Source organism: Nomascus leucogenys, chromosome 10 (genome assembly GCF_006542625.1).
Source record: "Nomascus leucogenys isolate Asia chromosome 10, Asia_NLE_v1, whole genome shotgun sequence".
Classification (NCBI taxonomy): domain Eukaryota; kingdom Metazoa; phylum Chordata; class Mammalia; order Primates; family Hylobatidae; genus Nomascus; species Nomascus leucogenys.
The window spans coordinates 99197561-99214836 of record NC_044390.1 but is presented as its reverse complement, the minus strand read 5'-3'; the positions used below and the strand labels follow the sequence as shown (position 1 = coordinate 99214836).

The 17276-nt window shown below is 61.8% G+C and overlaps 2 protein-coding genes across 5 annotated transcripts; one reads left to right on the top strand and one right to left on the bottom strand.

The window, feature by feature from the left end:
- Positions 1-1528: 1528 nt before the first annotated feature.
- On the bottom strand, positions 1529-17057 carry NOC4L (nucleolar complex associated 4 homolog). 3 transcript variants are annotated; one of them, XM_030821715.1, is made up of 15 exons: positions 16892-17057; positions 7285-7405; positions 6583-6689; positions 4885-4992; positions 4482-4631; positions 4285-4384; positions 4158-4192; positions 3617-3667; positions 3421-3532; positions 2962-3022; positions 2636-2746; positions 2360-2520; positions 2177-2259; positions 1800-1913; positions 1529-1715 (listed from the first exon to the last, which is right to left on the bottom strand). In XM_030821715.1, the coding sequence occupies exons 1-15, from the start codon at positions 16964-16966 to the stop codon at positions 1596-1598; spliced, it is 1509 nt and encodes a 502-aa protein (XP_030677575.1). In that variant the 5' UTR covers positions 16967-17057; the 3' UTR covers positions 1529-1595. The 3 variants fall into 3 exon arrangements, with proteins under 3 accessions (XP_030677575.1, XP_030677574.1, XP_030677573.1); XM_030821714.1 differs by lacking the exon at positions 16892-17057 and adding an exon at positions 7653-7844; XM_030821713.1 differs by lacking the exon at positions 16892-17057 and having other exon boundaries at positions 7285-7640.
- Positions 7875-13434, top strand: DDX51 (DEAD-box helicase 51). Of its 2 annotated transcripts, none has more exons than XM_030821710.1 (15): positions 7875-8266; positions 8350-8522; positions 9346-9496; positions 9802-9947; positions 10034-10105; positions 10269-10375; positions 10620-10728; positions 10806-10951; positions 11206-11395; positions 11491-11606; positions 11687-11803; positions 12027-12128; positions 12292-12355; positions 12447-12581; positions 12918-13434. In XM_030821710.1, exons 1-15 carry the CDS (start codon positions 7963-7965, stop codon positions 12942-12944), a joined length of 1959 nt encoding a protein of 652 aa, XP_030677570.1. In that variant the 5' UTR covers positions 7875-7962; the 3' UTR covers positions 12945-13434. The 2 variants fall into 2 exon arrangements, with proteins under 2 accessions (XP_030677570.1, XP_030677572.1); XM_030821712.1 differs by having other exon boundaries at positions 7875-8312; positions 8354-8522.
- Positions 17058-17276: the final 219 nt, after the last annotated feature.

The following is a 17276-nucleotide window of genomic DNA, read 5'->3' as shown; positions in this document are numbered from 1 at the left end:
CTGCAGAGCCTGGTGAGGTGAACCTGGAGGGGCAGCTCCAGTGCCGCAGGCCCGGGCAAGGCTGCAGCGGCCCCTGGTGGCCGCATGAGCTCAGGACGCCAGCACCTACGGCCCAGCCCCGCCCCAGGAGCCCTGGGAGGGTGGGGAGGGGGGACCAGCGCTCTGGAGCGTACCCGGTGTGACAGGCTGCCCGGGACACAGCAAGAGGCCAGGCCCTGCCTGCCCTGCTGCAACCTGAGTGCTGAGGGGACTCGGGTGGGACAGTGTGAAGAGTGGGGAAAGAGGGGCGCCTGTACAGGACTACTATGCAGTGTACCAGGGAAGGCCTCCCGGTGGCGGCGGCGGGGGGCTGGGGGCGGGGGGGACCTTCAAACCAGGGCAACACAGGGAAAAGCGGCAGAGGCCACAGCTGTGGCTGGTGCGAAGGCCCTGGGGCAGGAGCCAGTTCACTTGAGGAGCCCGCTGGGGCAGAGGGAAGCAGCCAGGGGGATGCTGGGAGCAGAGGCACCCTCTCCACCATCACTCTGCTCCCCAAAACCCCGCTGGGCACACAGAGGGTCCCCGGCCAATGCTGGGCCAGCAGGGTGACGCCCCCGAGCTGCAGCCAAGTCACTCCCCGCCCTCCCCAGCCACGTCCACGCGCACCAAGCTCCGTTCTGTGCCCCGACCCACCCTCTGTCCTCGAATAAGCAGACTCTTACAGGGAAACTGGGGGTCCCCGTGTAGACAGCAAATCTAGTTCATTTGGCATAAATTGTGTCCCCTAAAAATAAACACCCCAATAACAAGGCTGTGCTGCAGCTGGACCAGGGCCTCCCACAGGGGTGGGGGCGGGGGGGAACTCCAGAGGGGCCCAGGGCTGCCTGTAATCTACGCAGCACCCACCCGGAACTCACGCACGATCCACCTGGAACTCCACGCGGCATCCACTGAGGGCCTCATGGGGCTCCCAGAACAAAGGCGGGATCGGCAGGACACAGCCAGGGTGGGATGCTGACACTCACAGGAACCCGACTCACGCCAACCCCCCACTGACACCAACACCCCCTGCTCAAACCTACTCCCCACTCACACCAATTCTCTCCACGCCAACACCCCCTACTCACCACCAAACTCCTGAACTCCCCCAGTCACACTGAACCCCCACTCACACCAACACCTCCCCTCACTCCCACACACACCATACCCGTACACGCCACCACACACACCTCCCGCCACAACGGACCCAGGCAGAGAGAACCACCGCCGCCCCCCCACCCCCTGCTCCCTCCCAGGTGTCTGGAGTGTAACCTCAGCAGAGGCCCCGAGCTCTGCAACAGGGAGGTCACTGGGGCCGGGAGGTGAGGGAGGCCGGGTGACCTGTGACACTGGTGGGCCGGAGGCCCTGGGAAAGACCACGCCTCAGTTTCCCCACCATCCCCTCCCAGGCTGTGGAGTTGGCAGGGGCCTCACTGTGCCATGTGCCTGGTGAGGCCCTCGGCCTGGCAGAGGCATCCAGCCGCCCGGGTCCACACTCCCTGAGCTGCTCTCCTGCAAAAACATTTATTCACAGGTGGGCCGGGGTCAGCTGAGATTTATTCACAGGTGGACCAGGGTCAGCTGAGCGTGAAGTGCTGGGCACAGAGTTCACCCGGCCGTCCCAGCAAGCCCTGGGCTGGGATAAACTCCAGCGGCACCGGCTCGGGCCCCTTCTTCTTCAGGTCCCGCTCAAAGATCTGCAAAGAACAAATGACGGGGGCTCTCAGGCTTGGCTCAGCGCCCTGTGGCCCAGGCCCTCGCACCCCGGCCCAGTTCCGCACCTCATAGGCCGTGAGCTCCAGCAGTGGCGCGATGCTGACCTCGGGCATGGACAGGGCCTGGTTGATGACGCTGGCAGCTTTGGACACCTCGGGATGGTAGTGGCGCTGGAGGGCCTGGGGCAGCAGGGCCATGAAGGGGCAGCTGCCCCAGGCCCCCGCCCTGCGTCCCCAGCCATTGCCTCCCTGTGTTCCCAACCAGAGTGGGCGGGGTGGGGGCGGAGCCATGGGAGAAGGCCAAGCGCCAAGCACCCACAGACCCAGGTGGCCAGCTGGAGACACCACACGAGGCTGCGCAGGAGGTGGCAAGAGGAGCTGGGCTTTGTGAGGGGCCGAAGGATGGCTCGGGAGGCCCCAGGGCATGGCAGCAGCGCCCTCACCTGAAGCTCCCACAGGGAGCTCTCCAACGCCCGGCTCTGGGCTGGGTCCTCCTCTCCAGGGTCGTAGGGGTCGGCGTCCAGCTCTAGGAATGAGACGGGGGCCCTTGTCTGCCGTCCACCTCCCCAGGGCACCAGGCACCCCTGCCCCAGCTCCAGCCCAGCCTACCAGAGCCTGTGACTCACCAGGGCCATGTGGACGGTGCACGAGGACCCGGCAGGCAGGGTGCCGGCGCAGCAGGTTACAGATGAAAGGCAGGACCATGAGCAGGGCCTCAGGGGGAGCCGTCAGGGCCAGGCGGGCCAGCCGCTTGGCGAAGGCGGCCACCAGGTAGGCAGGGAGGTGGCTGGGCAGGGCAGTGGTTGTGAGACAGGGCCCGGACTGCTAGCCCCCGCCACCCTCCCCTGGCCCCAGGCTGCAGCCGCACAGAGCAGGGCAGAGCCAGGTGCCCTGGTACTCACGAGGAGGACAGGAAGAGGTCAGCCAGGTGGAAGAAGCGGGCGCGGTACTTGACGTGAAAGACGGAGGGGTCCAGGAGGCCGTAGAGCTTCTGGTAGAAGTCGGGGTACTCCCTGCGGGCCGGGGGGAAGGAGCAGTGGGTGGAGCAGGGTCCGGGAACTGAGGCCTCCAAGGCCAGGGTCTCACTCGGCATCCCTTCCTCCCGCCCAGGGCTCCGACACCACGGCCTGTGAGGAGAGTGGGGACCCCGTGGGGCAGGGTGGGAAGGGAACGGAGAATCAGGGCTGGGCAGACTGGAAAGAAGACCTGCACCCCTGGCGACACTCACAGGTTGTGTTTGTGAATCAAGATGAACAGCCCGTTCAAGGCCAAGAGGCTGAGGGCCCCCCCTGCAGACAGACAGACACAGACTGCAGCTGCAGTGACCTCGCTCCCACCCCACCCCCTGCCCACGCTGAGTGTAGGTCTGTGGAGTGTGGCCCCTGCCCCTGCTGTCCCCTCCCACAGCTCCCACAGACACAAAGCTGGAGGCCACATGCAGGGCAGGGGAGTGGGGGGTGGAGGCTGTGGGATCAGGAAAGAGGTGCTGCGGGGTGCGGGCTAGGGGTGTGAGTGACGCGGCCGCACTCACCAAGGGGGGTTGGGGGTGTGGTGTGAGGTGGCCGCACTCACCGAGGGGGTTGGGGGTGTGAGTGACGCGGCCGCACTCACCAAGGGGGGTTGGGGGTGAGAGCGAGGCGCCCCACTCACCGAGGGGGTTGGGGGTTGGGGAGGCGGCCGCACTCACCAAGGTCGCAGGCGCGGGTGAGGAAGTCGATCATGAGCGTGGGCTGGGCCAGCTGTGGCAGGATGGCGTCGTGCACAATCAGCAGCACCTTCTTGTAGAGGCCGAGGGGCAGCTGGGCGAGGGCCCGCAGGTCAGGGTGAGGCCTCCACCCTTGGGCAGACCTGGGCCCCGCCCCCGCCCCTGGCCTGGCCCCTACCTTGTGCTTGAGGAAGCTGAGCCACATGGCCTGGAAAGCCTTCCTGTGCTCCTGCAACGGGGTCCAGACTGCACTCGCTGCCCTCCCCACCCCAGACCCAGAGCCCAAGCAGCAGCCAGGGCACCCCGAAGCCCAGCCTGAGCCAACACAAGCCCGCTCTCCAATCTTCTGACCCCGCCTTCCCTCTTCCTGTCCCCATTCAAGTCAGGAGCGCCTCGCCCTCGAGGCTGGGGTCTCAGAACAGCCAGGAAAGAAACTTTGGCAAGACGAGGGCCAAGAGGGGGCTGCGCCCACCGCAGCCCACGGGGGGCTTCAGACTCCGAGAGGAGGCGGTGGCCTCTGACCCAAGGGAGGGCCCCGAGTTCACAGGCCTCGTCACCTCCCACACTTCTTTGAGTGACCCAGTGGCCGTGCGAGCTGACACCTGTACCCTGGGAGTTTCCTCTGGTGAGGAAGGCGGCAGCCTCCACGGGGTCTCACATGGACCCCACATGCACCCCCCAAGCCTGGGAGGGTGCCCGGCTCTCCGGAGGCAACTCACCTTCAGGTGAGCGACCTTCCAGGTGTCCCACAGCTCTGCAGGGAAAGCAAGGGCCAAGGTCACCTGACCTGCAGGGGAGGCAGACCAAGGCCCAGCCCTGTCCACCCCTGGCCCTCAGGACACTCACCCGTGCGCTTCACATAGAAGCTGGAGACGGTGGGCTCCTGGCGGGGCAGGCTCACAGCGGACAGCAGCGTGAAGGTGTTGTTCCAGAAGGCGGGGGGCACCTGCGGAGCCGGGCCTGAGCGCCTGGATGCCACCCCCCGGTCCCTGCCTCCCCGGGAGGCAACAGCATGATGCTGGCGACAGGACCCCATCACTCACCTCGGGGTGCTGGCCAGTGACCCGGGCCACGGCATCCACGGCTGCCTGCATGGTGTGGTAGCGGGTGTCGTCGTAGTCCAGGTACTCCCGGAACTGGGACAGGAGCAGGCTCTGGTCCTCCTCAGGAGAGAGCAGGCCTCCTACCACCAACTGGGGGCAAGGACCAGTGAGCAGCCCTGCCCGGCCCAGCACAGGCCAGCATGGTCCAGGCAGGCAGCCCCGCCCCACCAAGCCCCCCACCCAGACTCCTCCTGGTTGGGTGGGCCATGAGAGGCAACCCACACGCACAGGAGCTGCAGGAGTGTCCCAGCCAACAGCCAGGCTCAGCTCAGCAGGCCCCGCCCCCACTCCTGGGCTCTGGCCAGCCAGCCAGGCCCTCCGGGAGTCCCCAGCAAGGCCTCACCCTGAAGAGCTCTCGGGGGAACAGGTAGTTGCCTTCCCACTTGGACTTCTCCAGGGGGTGCGCTCCTTCCAGCTGCACGAACTTCATGAGTGCGCTGAGGGCCAGCTCCTGGGAAGAGGGCAATGCAGGGTGGCTGTGACGCCCTCACCCCATGGATGGGCCCAGAGCTCAGCCCAGTCAGGGAGTCCCTCACACCTAGGCCCAGAGCTGAGAAAAGGGCGGCCGGGCCTTCTCTTGCTCCACACGCCGCCAGATGCCACTCTGGGCTTCCGTGTCCCACCCGTGACATGGAGATGACAAGATCTTGAGTTAAAGAGATCCAGTGCTCACGACAGAGTCTGGTGGGGGAAGGGCACACAGCCCAGGTCGGCTTTATGGGCCACCTGACCGCTCCCTCGTCACCTGTATCACGAGAATGCCACCATAACCCTTGGGAACAGCTGTGAAAACACAGGTGTGTGACGCCAGCATGGTGCCCAACTCAGACCCAGGCTCAGAAGCTCTCATCTCAGGGTGGCAAACTCAGTGCTTTCAGGGCCCGGGCAGATGACACCACAAAGCAAAAGAGCCACGTGCGGGATGACGGGAGCACACGGCTGTCTCAGAGCTGTCCCTGACTCTCCCTCCAGCCAATTGCAGCCATGAACAAACTTAGGCCCCAGTGTTGACAGAGCTGATTATTTCTTTGTGAGAAGGTGGAAACAGGTTATTTTCATGTGGTATCTCCCCAACTTTTAAAAGTCTGCAGCTCTGCTATAATTAGAGGATGTGGATTATGGAACCCTCATATGCTGCCAGCGGGAGTGTAAGATAGCACAGCTGCTATGGAAAACAGTCATGTAGTTCCTCAGAACATTAAACACACAGCTGCTGTGTGGCCTTGTAATTCCACTGATAAGGCATATTCAAGCAAAATAAACATAACAAAAAAGTTTGTACGTGAACATTCACAGTCCGCTGTTCGTAACAGCCAAAGGTGGGAATGACCCAAATGCCCAGCAACACACCAGCGGCTGAGCGACACGTACTGTGCTATATGATGGGATGCTGCTCAGCCACAAAGAACGAACCTCGAACACACTGATGAGTGGAAGAAGCCACATACCGTACGATCCCCCTTATGGGGAGCATCTAGAAAAAGCAAACCCGCTGACCCAGAAAGTAAATGAGTGGTTGCCCGGTGCTGGGTGTGGAAAGGGGTGGGCTATGGCAGCGATGCTGACGGATGCAGGATTTCTTTTTGGGGCGATAAAGATGTTCTGGGATGGTGGTAACCACTGCACGACTCTGAACACAGTAACAGATGCTAACTTGTCAGCTTTAAACGGTAAAGTGCCTCAGTTACTCCTCAATACAGATTTTAAGAAAGCTCATAATGCATTCCCATGGCTGCAGACCACAGTGTGGGCTGAGCAAACACATCTGTGGACTGGCACGAGGCTTGGTGTGTGTGCTCTACGCAAACAGAGATCCCCGTGGATGCCACTGGAGGTGAACACGGGTTCTGCCTCTTCAATATTCAGTACAGAACTCGATAGCCACGTTTCTGAACAGGACTGAACACCCACAAGGTGACGCTCCCATGAAGTAAGCAGCTTTCCCTGGACAATTGTGGGAGCCCCAGACCTCTGCTTTGTGGATAGCCTGGGAGTGGGGATGCAGGGGATGGACAAGGGTGAGGCCAGCCCAATGACCCACCTTGACCTGAAAGGAGGGGTGGCCCAGGAGCTCTCCCAAGCGATTGCAGCAGCTGTGATAGCGGTGTCTCATCCACACCTTGTACTTCCGTGTGGCTCCCCGGGACCCTGCAGACAGGTTAGGGTGGTCAGCCCACATGAGGCCCACATATGCTACCCTGGACCTAGCCTAAAATCTCAGGCCTGGCTCCACCCTCCTCCCACTGTCTTCTACTCAGCCTCCACGGTGGAAACAGGTCGCTATGGCCCCCAGATCTGTGCTAGGACCAGCATGCTCCCTGAGCCCTGCAAACAGGAAGAGCAGCTCCTACCCCAGGACTGCCCCAGCCAAGCTGCCAGGGGCAGGATCCACATCCCCTCACTTTACTCCAAGACCTGATGTCCCCAGAATGGGGACATAAAGGAAGCTCCGAGTTTAAGCGACCGTGTCAGGATCAGTCAACGTCAAATTACAAAAGGGGTGCAAAGCACACAAAAAGTCGTACCTTGTCCAGTGTTCATCTAAACTCAGCCGCAGGGCACCCATGTCACCCATATCAGCCCTGCCCCAACGCCACCATCCATCTTCCACGGTGGGCTTGGTGTGTCCTCCCACCAGCCTGCACGGCCTGTGCCAGGGTTGGGGGCGCTCATCCCATGGTGACAAAGCCTCCGTCCGACCCACGGAAAGAGAAGAGCAGCCCCAGGGCCCTCCAGGGCTCACCTGTCATGACCATCTCCTCAGAGGGCAGCTGGCCCACAAACAGCTCTCCCCGCTCCAGCAAGGCCCCAAAGAGACGGCTGCACGTGCGGACTGCTTCCTGGATCTCCTCCTGGTCCTCAGACTGCAGGAGAGGCGGCGGCAGCGTGCCCAGCCGGGAACTGTCACCTTCGCCCCTGCCTAGGCTGCCCCCCACCCGTTCCCTTCCCCCTTGGGACGCCAGCCCCGTCACCCCCGACCCGTGACCCACACGCCTCCCACCCTGACCCTCCAAAGCCGTCTCGGAACCTCCTGGGGTCCTGCAGCCGCAGCCCCCCATTCAAGTCTCGCTGCGGGCCGCGACCCCGGCCCTGCGACGCCGCCAGGCCCACCTGCAGCACGGCCAGGATGTCGAACACGGCGTTGGCCTCACTACGGCTCGCCAGCACCGCCTCCAGCCGGCGACCCAGAGCCCGGCGAACGCCCGCGGCGCCCGGCTCCCGCTCCATGCCGCCGCCAATACGGGACAACGAGGATTCCCAGCCGCCGGCGCTCCCGTGACGTCACCACAGCGCGTGGAGCCCGACGTCATCTCTACGCGCCGTACCCAAATCCCCATCTTTCGCGCGGAGCCCGAGTCCCAGGCGTGCCGCCGAAGTCATCGCCGCGCGCCACGCTCGAGTCCCAGGCGTGCCGCTGGCCATGGCGCTGTTCTACGTCGCGCGGTACCCGGGCCCCGATGCTGCAGCTGCGGCAGGGCCGGAGGGCGCGGAGGCCGGGACGCACGGCAGGGCCCGCGCGCTGCTCGAGCGGCTGCAGAGCCGGGCCCGCGAACGGCAGCAGCAGCGGGAGCCCGCGCCGACCGAGAAGGCTGCACCGATCGAGCCGGCGACCAGGCGGCGACGGCGGCCCCGGCGGCGGCGGCGGGTGAACGACGCGGAGCCGGGGAGCCCGGAGGCGCGGCAGGGAAAGCGACGGAAGGCGGACGGCGGGGACGCGGGCGCAGGTGGGCCGCGGGGCAAGCGGGCTCCCTCCGGGGCGCCGGCAACTCGGTGCTGACGCGCTGCCGGGTGGGTGTCTGCCTCGCAGAAAGCGACGAGGAGGCGCCGGGGGAGCCCAGCGCAGGGAGCAGCGAGGAGGCGCCGGGGGAGCGCAGCGCCAGCGCCGAGGCGGCCCCAGATGGACGGACCCTGGAGGAGGCGGCCGGACCCCTGGTCCCCGGCCTGGTGCTGGGGGGGTTCGGGAGGAAGAAGGCGCCGAAGGTGAGCGTCGGCGGGCGGGAGGGTGGTCGGCGTGGGAGGAGAGGCTGCGCGGATTCTTAAGTGCGGCGGTCGCCCCGGAAGGTTTCGTTCAGCGAATGTTCCCGGGTCACAGCCGCGCGTCGCTGCCAGGCCGGCAGTTTCATCCCCTGGGGGTCTGGGTCCTGCACTTGCAGAGCTCCCGTTTCCTCTGCTAGGCTTGCCCCTGTCTTCCCGCCGCGCCGCGCTAGTTCTCCTGCAGGATGTGCTTGCGTGAACGTGCGGGGTTTCCTGCTGTGCGCTCACCGCGTCAGGAGCAAGTCAGAGGCCGTTCTGCAAGCCCCTGGCCGTTGGTGTTTTTGCTTAGCATGGGTGGTTTTCGGTAAAGAGATTTCCTGCGGGACAGGTGAAGAAAGCGAGAAGTTTGGCAGAGTGCTCGGGCACCTTAGGTAGGGCAGGTGGAGGAGATTCTCTTTGAACTGGGATGCAAAGACTTGAAGCCAGGTCAAGGTTGGGGGTTGGGGGTGCCAGGCAGAGGCCTCAAGGCAGAGACGCCGGCATGGCTGGGGCAGGCGAGCGCCAGGTCACAGGACCTCCTGGCTGCGGGAGGGTGGGTGCCATTGTGGGTTGATGGGAGGCTACGGGGTGAGTTTGCTCAGGGAGTGGCATCTGCTTTTGCTGCTTAACTTCTCTGAAGGCTGTATGGAAAGCGCATCCTGGGGCTGAGGAGGAGCTGGAGACTACAGAGGAGGTTTTCCCAGCCTCCCTCCTCCAGGTCTTCCACCCTGGGCTTCTGCGAGACAGCCTGGAAAGCACTCACCTGGCTTCCCTTTCTTCTTGATGGCAGGTCCAGCCTTTCCTGCCAAGGTGGCTGGCTGAGCCTAGCTGTGTCAGAAAGAACGTCACTGAAGACCTGGTTCCTATCGAGGACGTCCCTGAGGTCCATCCTGACCTGCAGAAGCAGCTGCGGGCACACGGCATCTCGTCCTACTTTCCAGGTGCCCCAGCCCCGGGCAGGCAGCTGAGGAAACACCTCCCTGGGCACCCATACACAAGGCTGTGAGTGGCCATGGGTCAGGCGTCCCTGCCACGTCGGTGCCAAGTGTGGTCTCAGCACCCTCCAGTTCATGGTTCCCACTTGGGTCGCCTGAGGCTGGCGTTCCTCTGGGCCCTGGTGCCATCCCTCCGGGGAGTGGTTCCCAGGCCTCCAGCAGAGCAGCCCAGCCCAGAGGTCACAGGCAGGGAAGCGGCGGCCCTAGGCCTAGGCGTAAACACGACTTCTCTCTTGCCTTTCCTCATCCAGTCCAGGCAGCTGTGATTCCCGCCCTCCTGGAGAGCGCGGCCTGTGGGTTTCTGGTGGGCAGAGGCGGCTACCGGCCTAGCGACCTCTGTGTTTCTGCCCCGACAGGCAGTGGGAAGACACTGGCCTTCGTCATCCCTGTGGTGCAGGTCTGTGTGAGGGTCCCCTTTCTCTACAGCGGGTGTGCAGAGGGCAGATAACAGCCTTGCTGATGCAGGCGCCCCTTCCCCCTCAGGCCCTGCTGTCGAGAGTGGTCTGCCACATCCGTGCCCTGGTCGTGCTGCCGACCAAGGAGCTGGCCCAGCAGGTACGCGGACCCTAGACCTGGAGCATGGCACTGCCGGCCTCAGCTTCCCTTGCCGAGTGCATAGCGATCAGCCTCTGGGGGACCCAGACTAGATCTGGGGGCCTTTTTGCTGCAGTAGGGGGACACCAGCTACCTCCAAGCCAGTGACAGACTTCTCCTGCAGGTGAGCAAAGTTTTCAACATCTACACAGATGCCACACCTCTGAGAGTCTCCCTGGTTACGGGACAGAAGTCTCTGGCCAAGGAGCAGGAGAGCCTCGTCCAGAAAACGTAGGTTGTGTCAGGGTGCGGGTTTTTCAGGGGGTCCCTGCTCGGCCCTGCAGGTGGCCTGAGGCACTGTAGGAGCAGAGGAGGGGCCACCATGTTTAACCACCTGGTTCCCGTGAGGAGGAGCAGCTCCCACTCGCCCACTTCCCATGTGGGGTGGAGTCGGGGCTGTGGGGTGAGGCAGCATCTTGCTGTCCGGAAGCCCTTGAGAAAGCTTCCTTCTCTCGAGCCGCTCTCTGGTCTGTAGAGCTGACGGGTACCGCTGCTTGGCTGACATCGTGGTAGCCACCCCCGGCCGCCTGGTGGACCACATCGACCAGACCCCAGGATTCAGCCTCCAGCAGCTCCGCTTCCTGGTAGGTCCCCGCCCCAGGGGCCTGGGTTTTGAGCTCAGGGCCACGCCACCCAGTCCCGGGCTCCCTGTCTCCTGCAGGTCATCGACGAGGCTGACCGGATGATTGACAGCATGCATCAGTCCTGGCTGCCGCGGGTGGTGGCGGCTGCCTTCCAGAGCGAGGACTCCGCGGACCCCTGTGCCCTGTTCCAGCGAAGGCAGGCCCAGGCTGTGACAGCTGCCAGGTATCCAGCAGCACGCCCAGGTGCTGACCTCCCCTGAGCAGAGGCCTCTGCACACAGCTCTCCTTTCTTAGTGTGCAGAGACAAGGCTGGCCTGAGCTCTGGTGCACAGAACTGCATCGTTCTGTCATGTGAGCTGGACCCACCTTGCCCCTGGTCTGCAGCAGTCTCTCCAGTGCGTAGCATGAGGAATTCTGTTCCCTGGAGGCTTGGGGCAGCCTCTGGCAGGGTGCCAGCAACACCCCCTTCTCTTCCAGCACCTGCTGTCCCCAGATGCCCCTGCAGAAGCTGCTCTTCTCAGCTACTCTGACCCAGAACCCCGAAAAGCTGCAGCAGCTGGGCCTCCACCAGCCCCGGCTTTTCTCCACAGGGCTAGCACACAGGGGCCTGGAAGATACAGATGGGGACGGGGACTCAGGGAAGTATGCCTTCCCTGTTGGGCTCACGGTGAGTGGGATACCATGTGGGCAGAGGGTTGCGCCGGGAGCCTGGGGCCCCTAACCAACCCCCACCTCTACCCCCACCCCCTGCCGTTCCTGTAGCACCACTACGTGCCCTGCAGCCTCAGCTCTAAGCCGCTGGTTGTCCTGCACCTGGTCCTGGAGATGGGCTTCTCGAGGGTTCTCTGCTTCACTAACTCCCGAGAGAACTCCCACAGGTGAGGCCCTGACTGGGCGAGGGCGGCAGAGGCAGCCTCTGGGCCCAGTGTCACTTGGCTGCAGCCTTCTCTCTGCCTAGGCTCTTCCTGCTGGTGCAGGCTTTTGGGGGTGTGGACGTGGCTGAGTTCTCCTCGCGCTACGGGCCTGGTCAGAGGAGGATGATCCTGAAGCAGTTTGAACAGGGGAAGATCCAGCTGTGAGTCCCCGGGCAGGAGCAAGGCCTCTGTGGGGTGGGGGTGCCCACTCCAGGGTCAGCCTGGGGCTCTCTGAAAGGTGCTTCCTTCTGCAAATTGGCTTCCTGTGCTCTGGCTCCATGGCAGCCAGTTCCCAGAAAGGCCTGAGCTGCCCCCCGCAGGGCTGGTGCTGCCACGGCCCCTGCTCCCGGCACGTCAGGCCCACAATGCTGTGTGTCCCAGCAGGCTCATCAGCACAGACGCCACCGCCCGAGGCATCGATGTGCAGGGTGTGGAGCTGGTGGTGAACTACGATGCCCCCCAGTACCTGAGAACCTACGTGCACCGGTGAGCATCGGTCGGGGGGTCTGGGGCTTTGTGAGCTCCTGGGTGTTGTATGTGGGACTGTCCTGCCTGGTGTGGGGTGGGGTTGGTGTGGAGAGAAGCCGTCGTTCCGTCAGACTCCTGAAGGCTCAGGGGCCAGTCTGGAGATAGCCGTGTTTGGTTCCAGGGTTGGGAGGACAGCCCGCGCTGGGAAAACTGGACAGGCCTTCACGCTGCTCCTGAAAGTGCAGGTGAGGCTGCGAGGGTCTTGGGAATTTCTGCTGTCAGAGGGTGTTACGGGGCTGGCCCAAGAACCCCCTTCCACCATGAGCTTCCCTCCAGGAGAGGAGATTCCTCCGGATGCTGACTGAAGCTGGGGCGCCTGAGTTGCAGCGGCACGAGCTCTCCAGCAAGCTGCTGCAGCCGCTGGTTCCTCGGTACGAGGAGGCCCTGTCCCAGCTGGAGGAGTCCGTCAAGGTAAGGGCAGCAGAGTCCGGCATGAAACCCTCTGGGGAGGGCGTTGGCAGAGAGGGCGTCGTCACCACACTTGGAGAAAAGAGGAAAAAAAAGGAAAGCAAGAAGGCAACAGAGGGTCACACAAGTTGTCCTCGAGCTTCTGGCCCAAGGGCGGGGAGCCCCTGGGCACCAGTGGTGGAAATACACGGCCCCAGGGAGGGCTGTCAGCGGGGCCAGGGCCTGGCTTCTGCGTGCACAGGGCTTCCTGTCCTCAGGGTTCCAGGGGCAGAGCCCGGGGCCCTACAGATGATGAGGGGAAGGAGGGTGTGGTGCTGAGCCCTCCCCTTTCCTCCACAGGAAGAGCGCAAGCAGAAGGCGGCCTAGGCTGGGGCTCAGAGGGCCGGAGGGACCGAACGCTCACCACCCTGACCCTCCTTCCAGACCAGTGCTGATCACTGGATGCTGTATGTGAGGAAAGGAATCCCCCAGTGGACACAGCCTTCCTCCCCAAGCACGTGGTCTCTGCACCAGGCAGCCCGGGCGTCAGAGCTCAAGCACCCACCCAGACGGGAGACTTTAGGGCCTGTCACTTTCACAGTGTGAAGGTCAGGATGGCCGCGGGCAATGAAGCCTTAGTAAAACGGTGAAAAGTACTCCCAAACAGACGCAGGCACCTGTCATGCTTTTGGCTGAGAGTTGGGGGGATTAACCTTGAGCTAATGTTAAAAATCAAGCTCTTGGCCAGGCGTGGTGGCTCACGCCTGTAATTCCAGCACTTTGGGAGGCCGAGGCGGGCGGATCACCTGAGGTCAGGAGTTCGAGACCAGCCTGACCAACATAGAGAAACCCTGTCTCTACTAAAAATACAAAATTAGCCAGGCATGGTGGCACATGCCTGTAATCCAGCTACTTGAGAGGCTGAGGCAGGAAAATGGCTTGAACCTGGGAGGTGGAGGTTGTGGTGAGCTGAGATTGCACCATTGCACTCCAGCCTGAGCAACAAGAGCAAAACTCTGTCTCAAAAAAAAAAAAAAAATGGCCAGGCGCAGTGGCTCACGCCTGTAATCCCAGCACTTTGCAAGGCCGAGGCAGGTGGATCACGAGGTCAGGAGATCGAGACCATCCTTGCTAACACGGTGAAACCCCATCTCTACTAAAAATACAAAAAAAAAAAAAAATTAGCCAGGCATGGCAGTGTGTGCCTGTAGTCCCAGCTACTCTGGAGGCTGAGGCAGGAGAATGGCGTGAACCCGGGAGGTGGAGTTTGCAGTAAGCCGAGACTGCACCACTGCACTCCAGCCTGGATGACAGAGTGAGACTCCGTCAAAAAAAAAAAAAAAAGCTCTCCTCCCCAGATTTGTGAACCTTGTGATTGTTCAGTGCACACCTCACATGTTGCTGGTGGGAGGGTCACGTGGAAACAGCTGGGCAAAGCCTTGGGGCGTTAAATGCAGAGTCACTTATGACCCAGCACTTCCTCTCCTACGCACCTTGTACACCCCAGATCAGTGAAACCTACATCCACACAGAAACGTGTACACAAATCTCTCAGCAGCACTGTTCACAGTAGCCAAAAACTAGAAACTAACCACATGTCCGTCAGCTGATGAATGGAGAATAAAACGTGGGAAATCCACACCAGGAGAGAAAAAGGAGCGAGGCACCAGCACAGGCACCAGGTGGATGAACCCGGAACCCGACGCTAAGTGAAGGAAGGCTCCGGAACCCGACGCTAAGTGAAGGAAGGCTCCGGAACCCGACGCTAAGTGAAGGAAGGCTCCGGAACCCGACGCTAAGTGAAGGAAGGCTCCGGAACCCGACGCTAAGTTAAGTGAAGGAAGGCTCCGGAACCCGACGCTAAGTGAAGGAAGGCTCCGGAACCCGACGCTAAGTGAAGGAAGGCTCCGGAACCCGACGCTAAGTGAAGGAAGGCTCCGGAACCCGACGCTAAGTGAAGGAAGGCTCTGGCTATAGGGAGTGTCCCAGGCACAGCCAGAGATTGAAGGGCACTGGGGCGGGGAGTTGGGGGGGTTGGGGGCTGGGGCTGGGGACACAGTGGCCAGTGTGTGGGGTTTGTTTTGGGGATGATGAAAATGTTCTTAGATCGTATGTGGTGATGGCTGCTCACCTCTGTAAACCTTTTACTAAAATCCATGGACTGGGTGGATACAGTGTGTGAATTCTCTCAGTCCAGTGCTTTGTTTGAATAAGGTGGACGATGCCAACATCACTAACCGCCAGAGAGACGCAGGCCATGGCCACACCCGGCTCACTGGAGTTGTGAGGTTGGAAACACCAGCCCACCCCCCTCAATTCAGACCTCAGCTTAGATGCAAAGAATGTCTAGGACGGGGACTGACAGCTGATTAGAGATGCAACCACTGAACCTGTGGACTGTGTCAAACAAATGCCAGCAGAACGCAAAGGCAACTGTTAGAGGAGGCAGAAAGAAAGGATTTAGGTAGACAGGGTAAAGCCAGTCCCCAGCAGGAAACTTGCCTTTTAACAAACAGCAGCTCAAAATAGCTCCCTTTCTAACCTCTGAGTTCAAAATCACGTCTCACAACAAGCAGCCAGAAAGAACAGACCGTAAATCACAGATGAGACAGCTCAGGCACAGAAGGAGCGCGGGGGGAGTCTCCTGGGTAATCACCAAACTTCACACTTCCACAATGGGCCCCAGTAAAACAGTGGACCCTAATAAGCACATTCCTTTCCTCTTAGGCGCACTAAGATAGGGAAGCTAAAAGCAGACTGTGAGAGGTGCCTGTAACCCCAAGATGATGTCTGGGAACAGACCCAGAGATCCTCCCAGAAAAGCGTCACAGAGCAACACAGACTAAGAGTCTGATAGAAAGTCTCTATTACACAAATAGCACACCTGGTCCCAGCTAAATCCTTGGGCCCTGGGAGGACAGGACATCCCTCCTCTAGCCCCTCGTCACTAGCCCATTTATAAAAACCTTGACAGGCCGGGTGCGGTCTGTAATCCCAGCACTTCGGGAAGCCAAGGTGGGCAGATCACCTGAGGTCAGGAGATCGAGACCATCCTGGCCAACATGGTGAAACCCCATCTCTACTAAAAATACACAGCTTAGCTCAGCATGGTGGCACGTGCCTGTAGTCCCAGCTACTCAGGAGGCTGAGGCAGGAGAATCACTTGCCTGGGAGGTGGAGGTTGCAGTGGGCCAAGATCACCCCACTGCACTCCAGCCTGGCGACAGAAAAAAAAAGAAAAAAGAAACCTTGACATCTTTACTACAACTTGGCAACCTGCTCAGGCCCCCTCTGCGACGGAGAGCTGTTCTTTCCTTTTGCTTATTAAACTTCTGCTCCAAACTCACTCTGTGCGTGTGTGTGTGTGTGTGTGTGTGTGTGTGTGTGTGTGTCCGCAACCTCGACCTCCTTGGCCATAAGACCAAGAACCTTGGTATTTACCCCAGACCACAAGGCTGCTTCACGATGATTGCCATTTATCGTGGATTAATAATGGCTCAGTGCTGCTGGGTTTGCAGACATGAGATGTGGGCCTGGCCACACACTCGGGGAGGTGGGAGGAGCAGGCACCGCGGGCACACTCGGGAGGTAGGAGGAGTGGGCACCGTGAGCACACTCGAGGTAGAAGAGCAGGCACCGCAAGCACACTAGGGAGGTGGGAGGAGCGGGCACTGGGGCACACTTGGGAGGCAGGAGGAGTGGGCACACTTGGGAGGCGGGAGGAGTGGGCACCGTGGGCACACACGGGAGGTAGGAGATGGGAGGAGCGGGCACCATGGGCACACTTGGGAGGATGGAAGAGTGGGCACCGGGGGCACACTTGGGAGGTGGGAGAAGCGGGCACCAGGGGCACACTTGGGAGGTGGGAGGAATGGGCACCATGGGCACACTCGGGAGGTGGGTGGTGGGAGGAGCGGGCACCATGGGCACACTCGGGAGGTGGGAGGAGCGGGCACTGGGGAACACTTTGGAGGTGAGAGGAGTGGGCACCACAGGCACACTCAAGAGGTGGGAGGTGGGAGGAGCGGGCACCGTGGGCACACTTGGGGAGGTGGGAGGAGCAGGCACCGGGGCATCTGCGGCGCATTGGGCAGGCCCGTCCTGCCCCTTCCACAGTGGCATGGGGGCCTGGATCCTTCCCCAGAGTTTCGAGAAGAGATGTGAGAGGGGAGAGGAGCGGGAGGGACAGCAGCTGAGCACACGAAGAGGGGGGAGGGGCAACAGGAGGACAGAGCTGTTGGTGACGGTGGGGACCAGGTGAGAGGGGGTGGGGTGGGAGCTGAGGGGTGTGTCGGTGCCGGGGCCAGGCCGGCAGCAGGATGGTGGGCACTCACCTGCTGGGCCACCAGCTGCTGAGGGCTCAGGCAGGCGTCTGTGGCTGGGCCTCGAGGGCTCTTTGCGACCTTCATGGAGCACCAGAATAGGGAGGAGGGACCTTCAATGTGCAGTGTGGGCCTGAGCTGTCCACACACTCCATCTCCTTACCTCTACGGAGGAAGCGGGTGGGTCTTGAAAGTAGGATACGGTGGCTCACGCCTGTAATCCCAGCACTTTGGGAGGCCAAGGCGGGCGGATCACGAGGTCAGGAGATCAAGACCACGGTGAAACCCCATCTCTACTAAAAATACAAAGAAAATTAGCCGGGCGTGGTGGCGGGCGCCTGTAGTCCCAGCCAGTCGGAGAGGCTGAGGCAAGAGAATGGCGTGAACCCGGGAGGCG

Excerpts from the sequence above, each read along its gene's own strand:
- NOC4L (XM_030821713.1), bottom strand. The coding sequence starts at position 7,600 with ATGGGGGGCTGCGGCTGCAGGACCCCAGGAGGTTCCGAGACGGCTTTG. Across the intron at positions 3,023-3,420 it reads CACCCGCGCCTGCGACCTTG|GGGGGGCCCTCAGCCTCTTG; the intron begins GTGAGTGCGGCC and ends GTCTGTCTGCAG. Across the intron at positions 1,716-1,799 it reads TGGAGCTCACGGCCTATGAG|ATCTTTGAGCGGGACCTGAA; the intron begins GTGCGGAACTGG and ends TGTTCTTTGCAG.
- DDX51 (XM_030821712.1), top strand. The coding sequence starts at position 7,963 with ATGGCGCTGTTCTACGTCGCGCGGTACCCGGGCCCCGATGCTGCAGCT. Across the intron at positions 10,106-10,268 it reads CCAAGGAGCTGGCCCAGCAG|GTGAGCAAAGTTTTCAACAT; the intron begins GTACGCGGACCC and ends CTTCTCCTGCAG. Across the intron at positions 12,582-12,917 it reads AGCTGGAGGAGTCCGTCAAG|GAAGAGCGCAAGCAGAAGGC; the intron begins GTAAGGGCAGCA and ends TTTCCTCCACAG.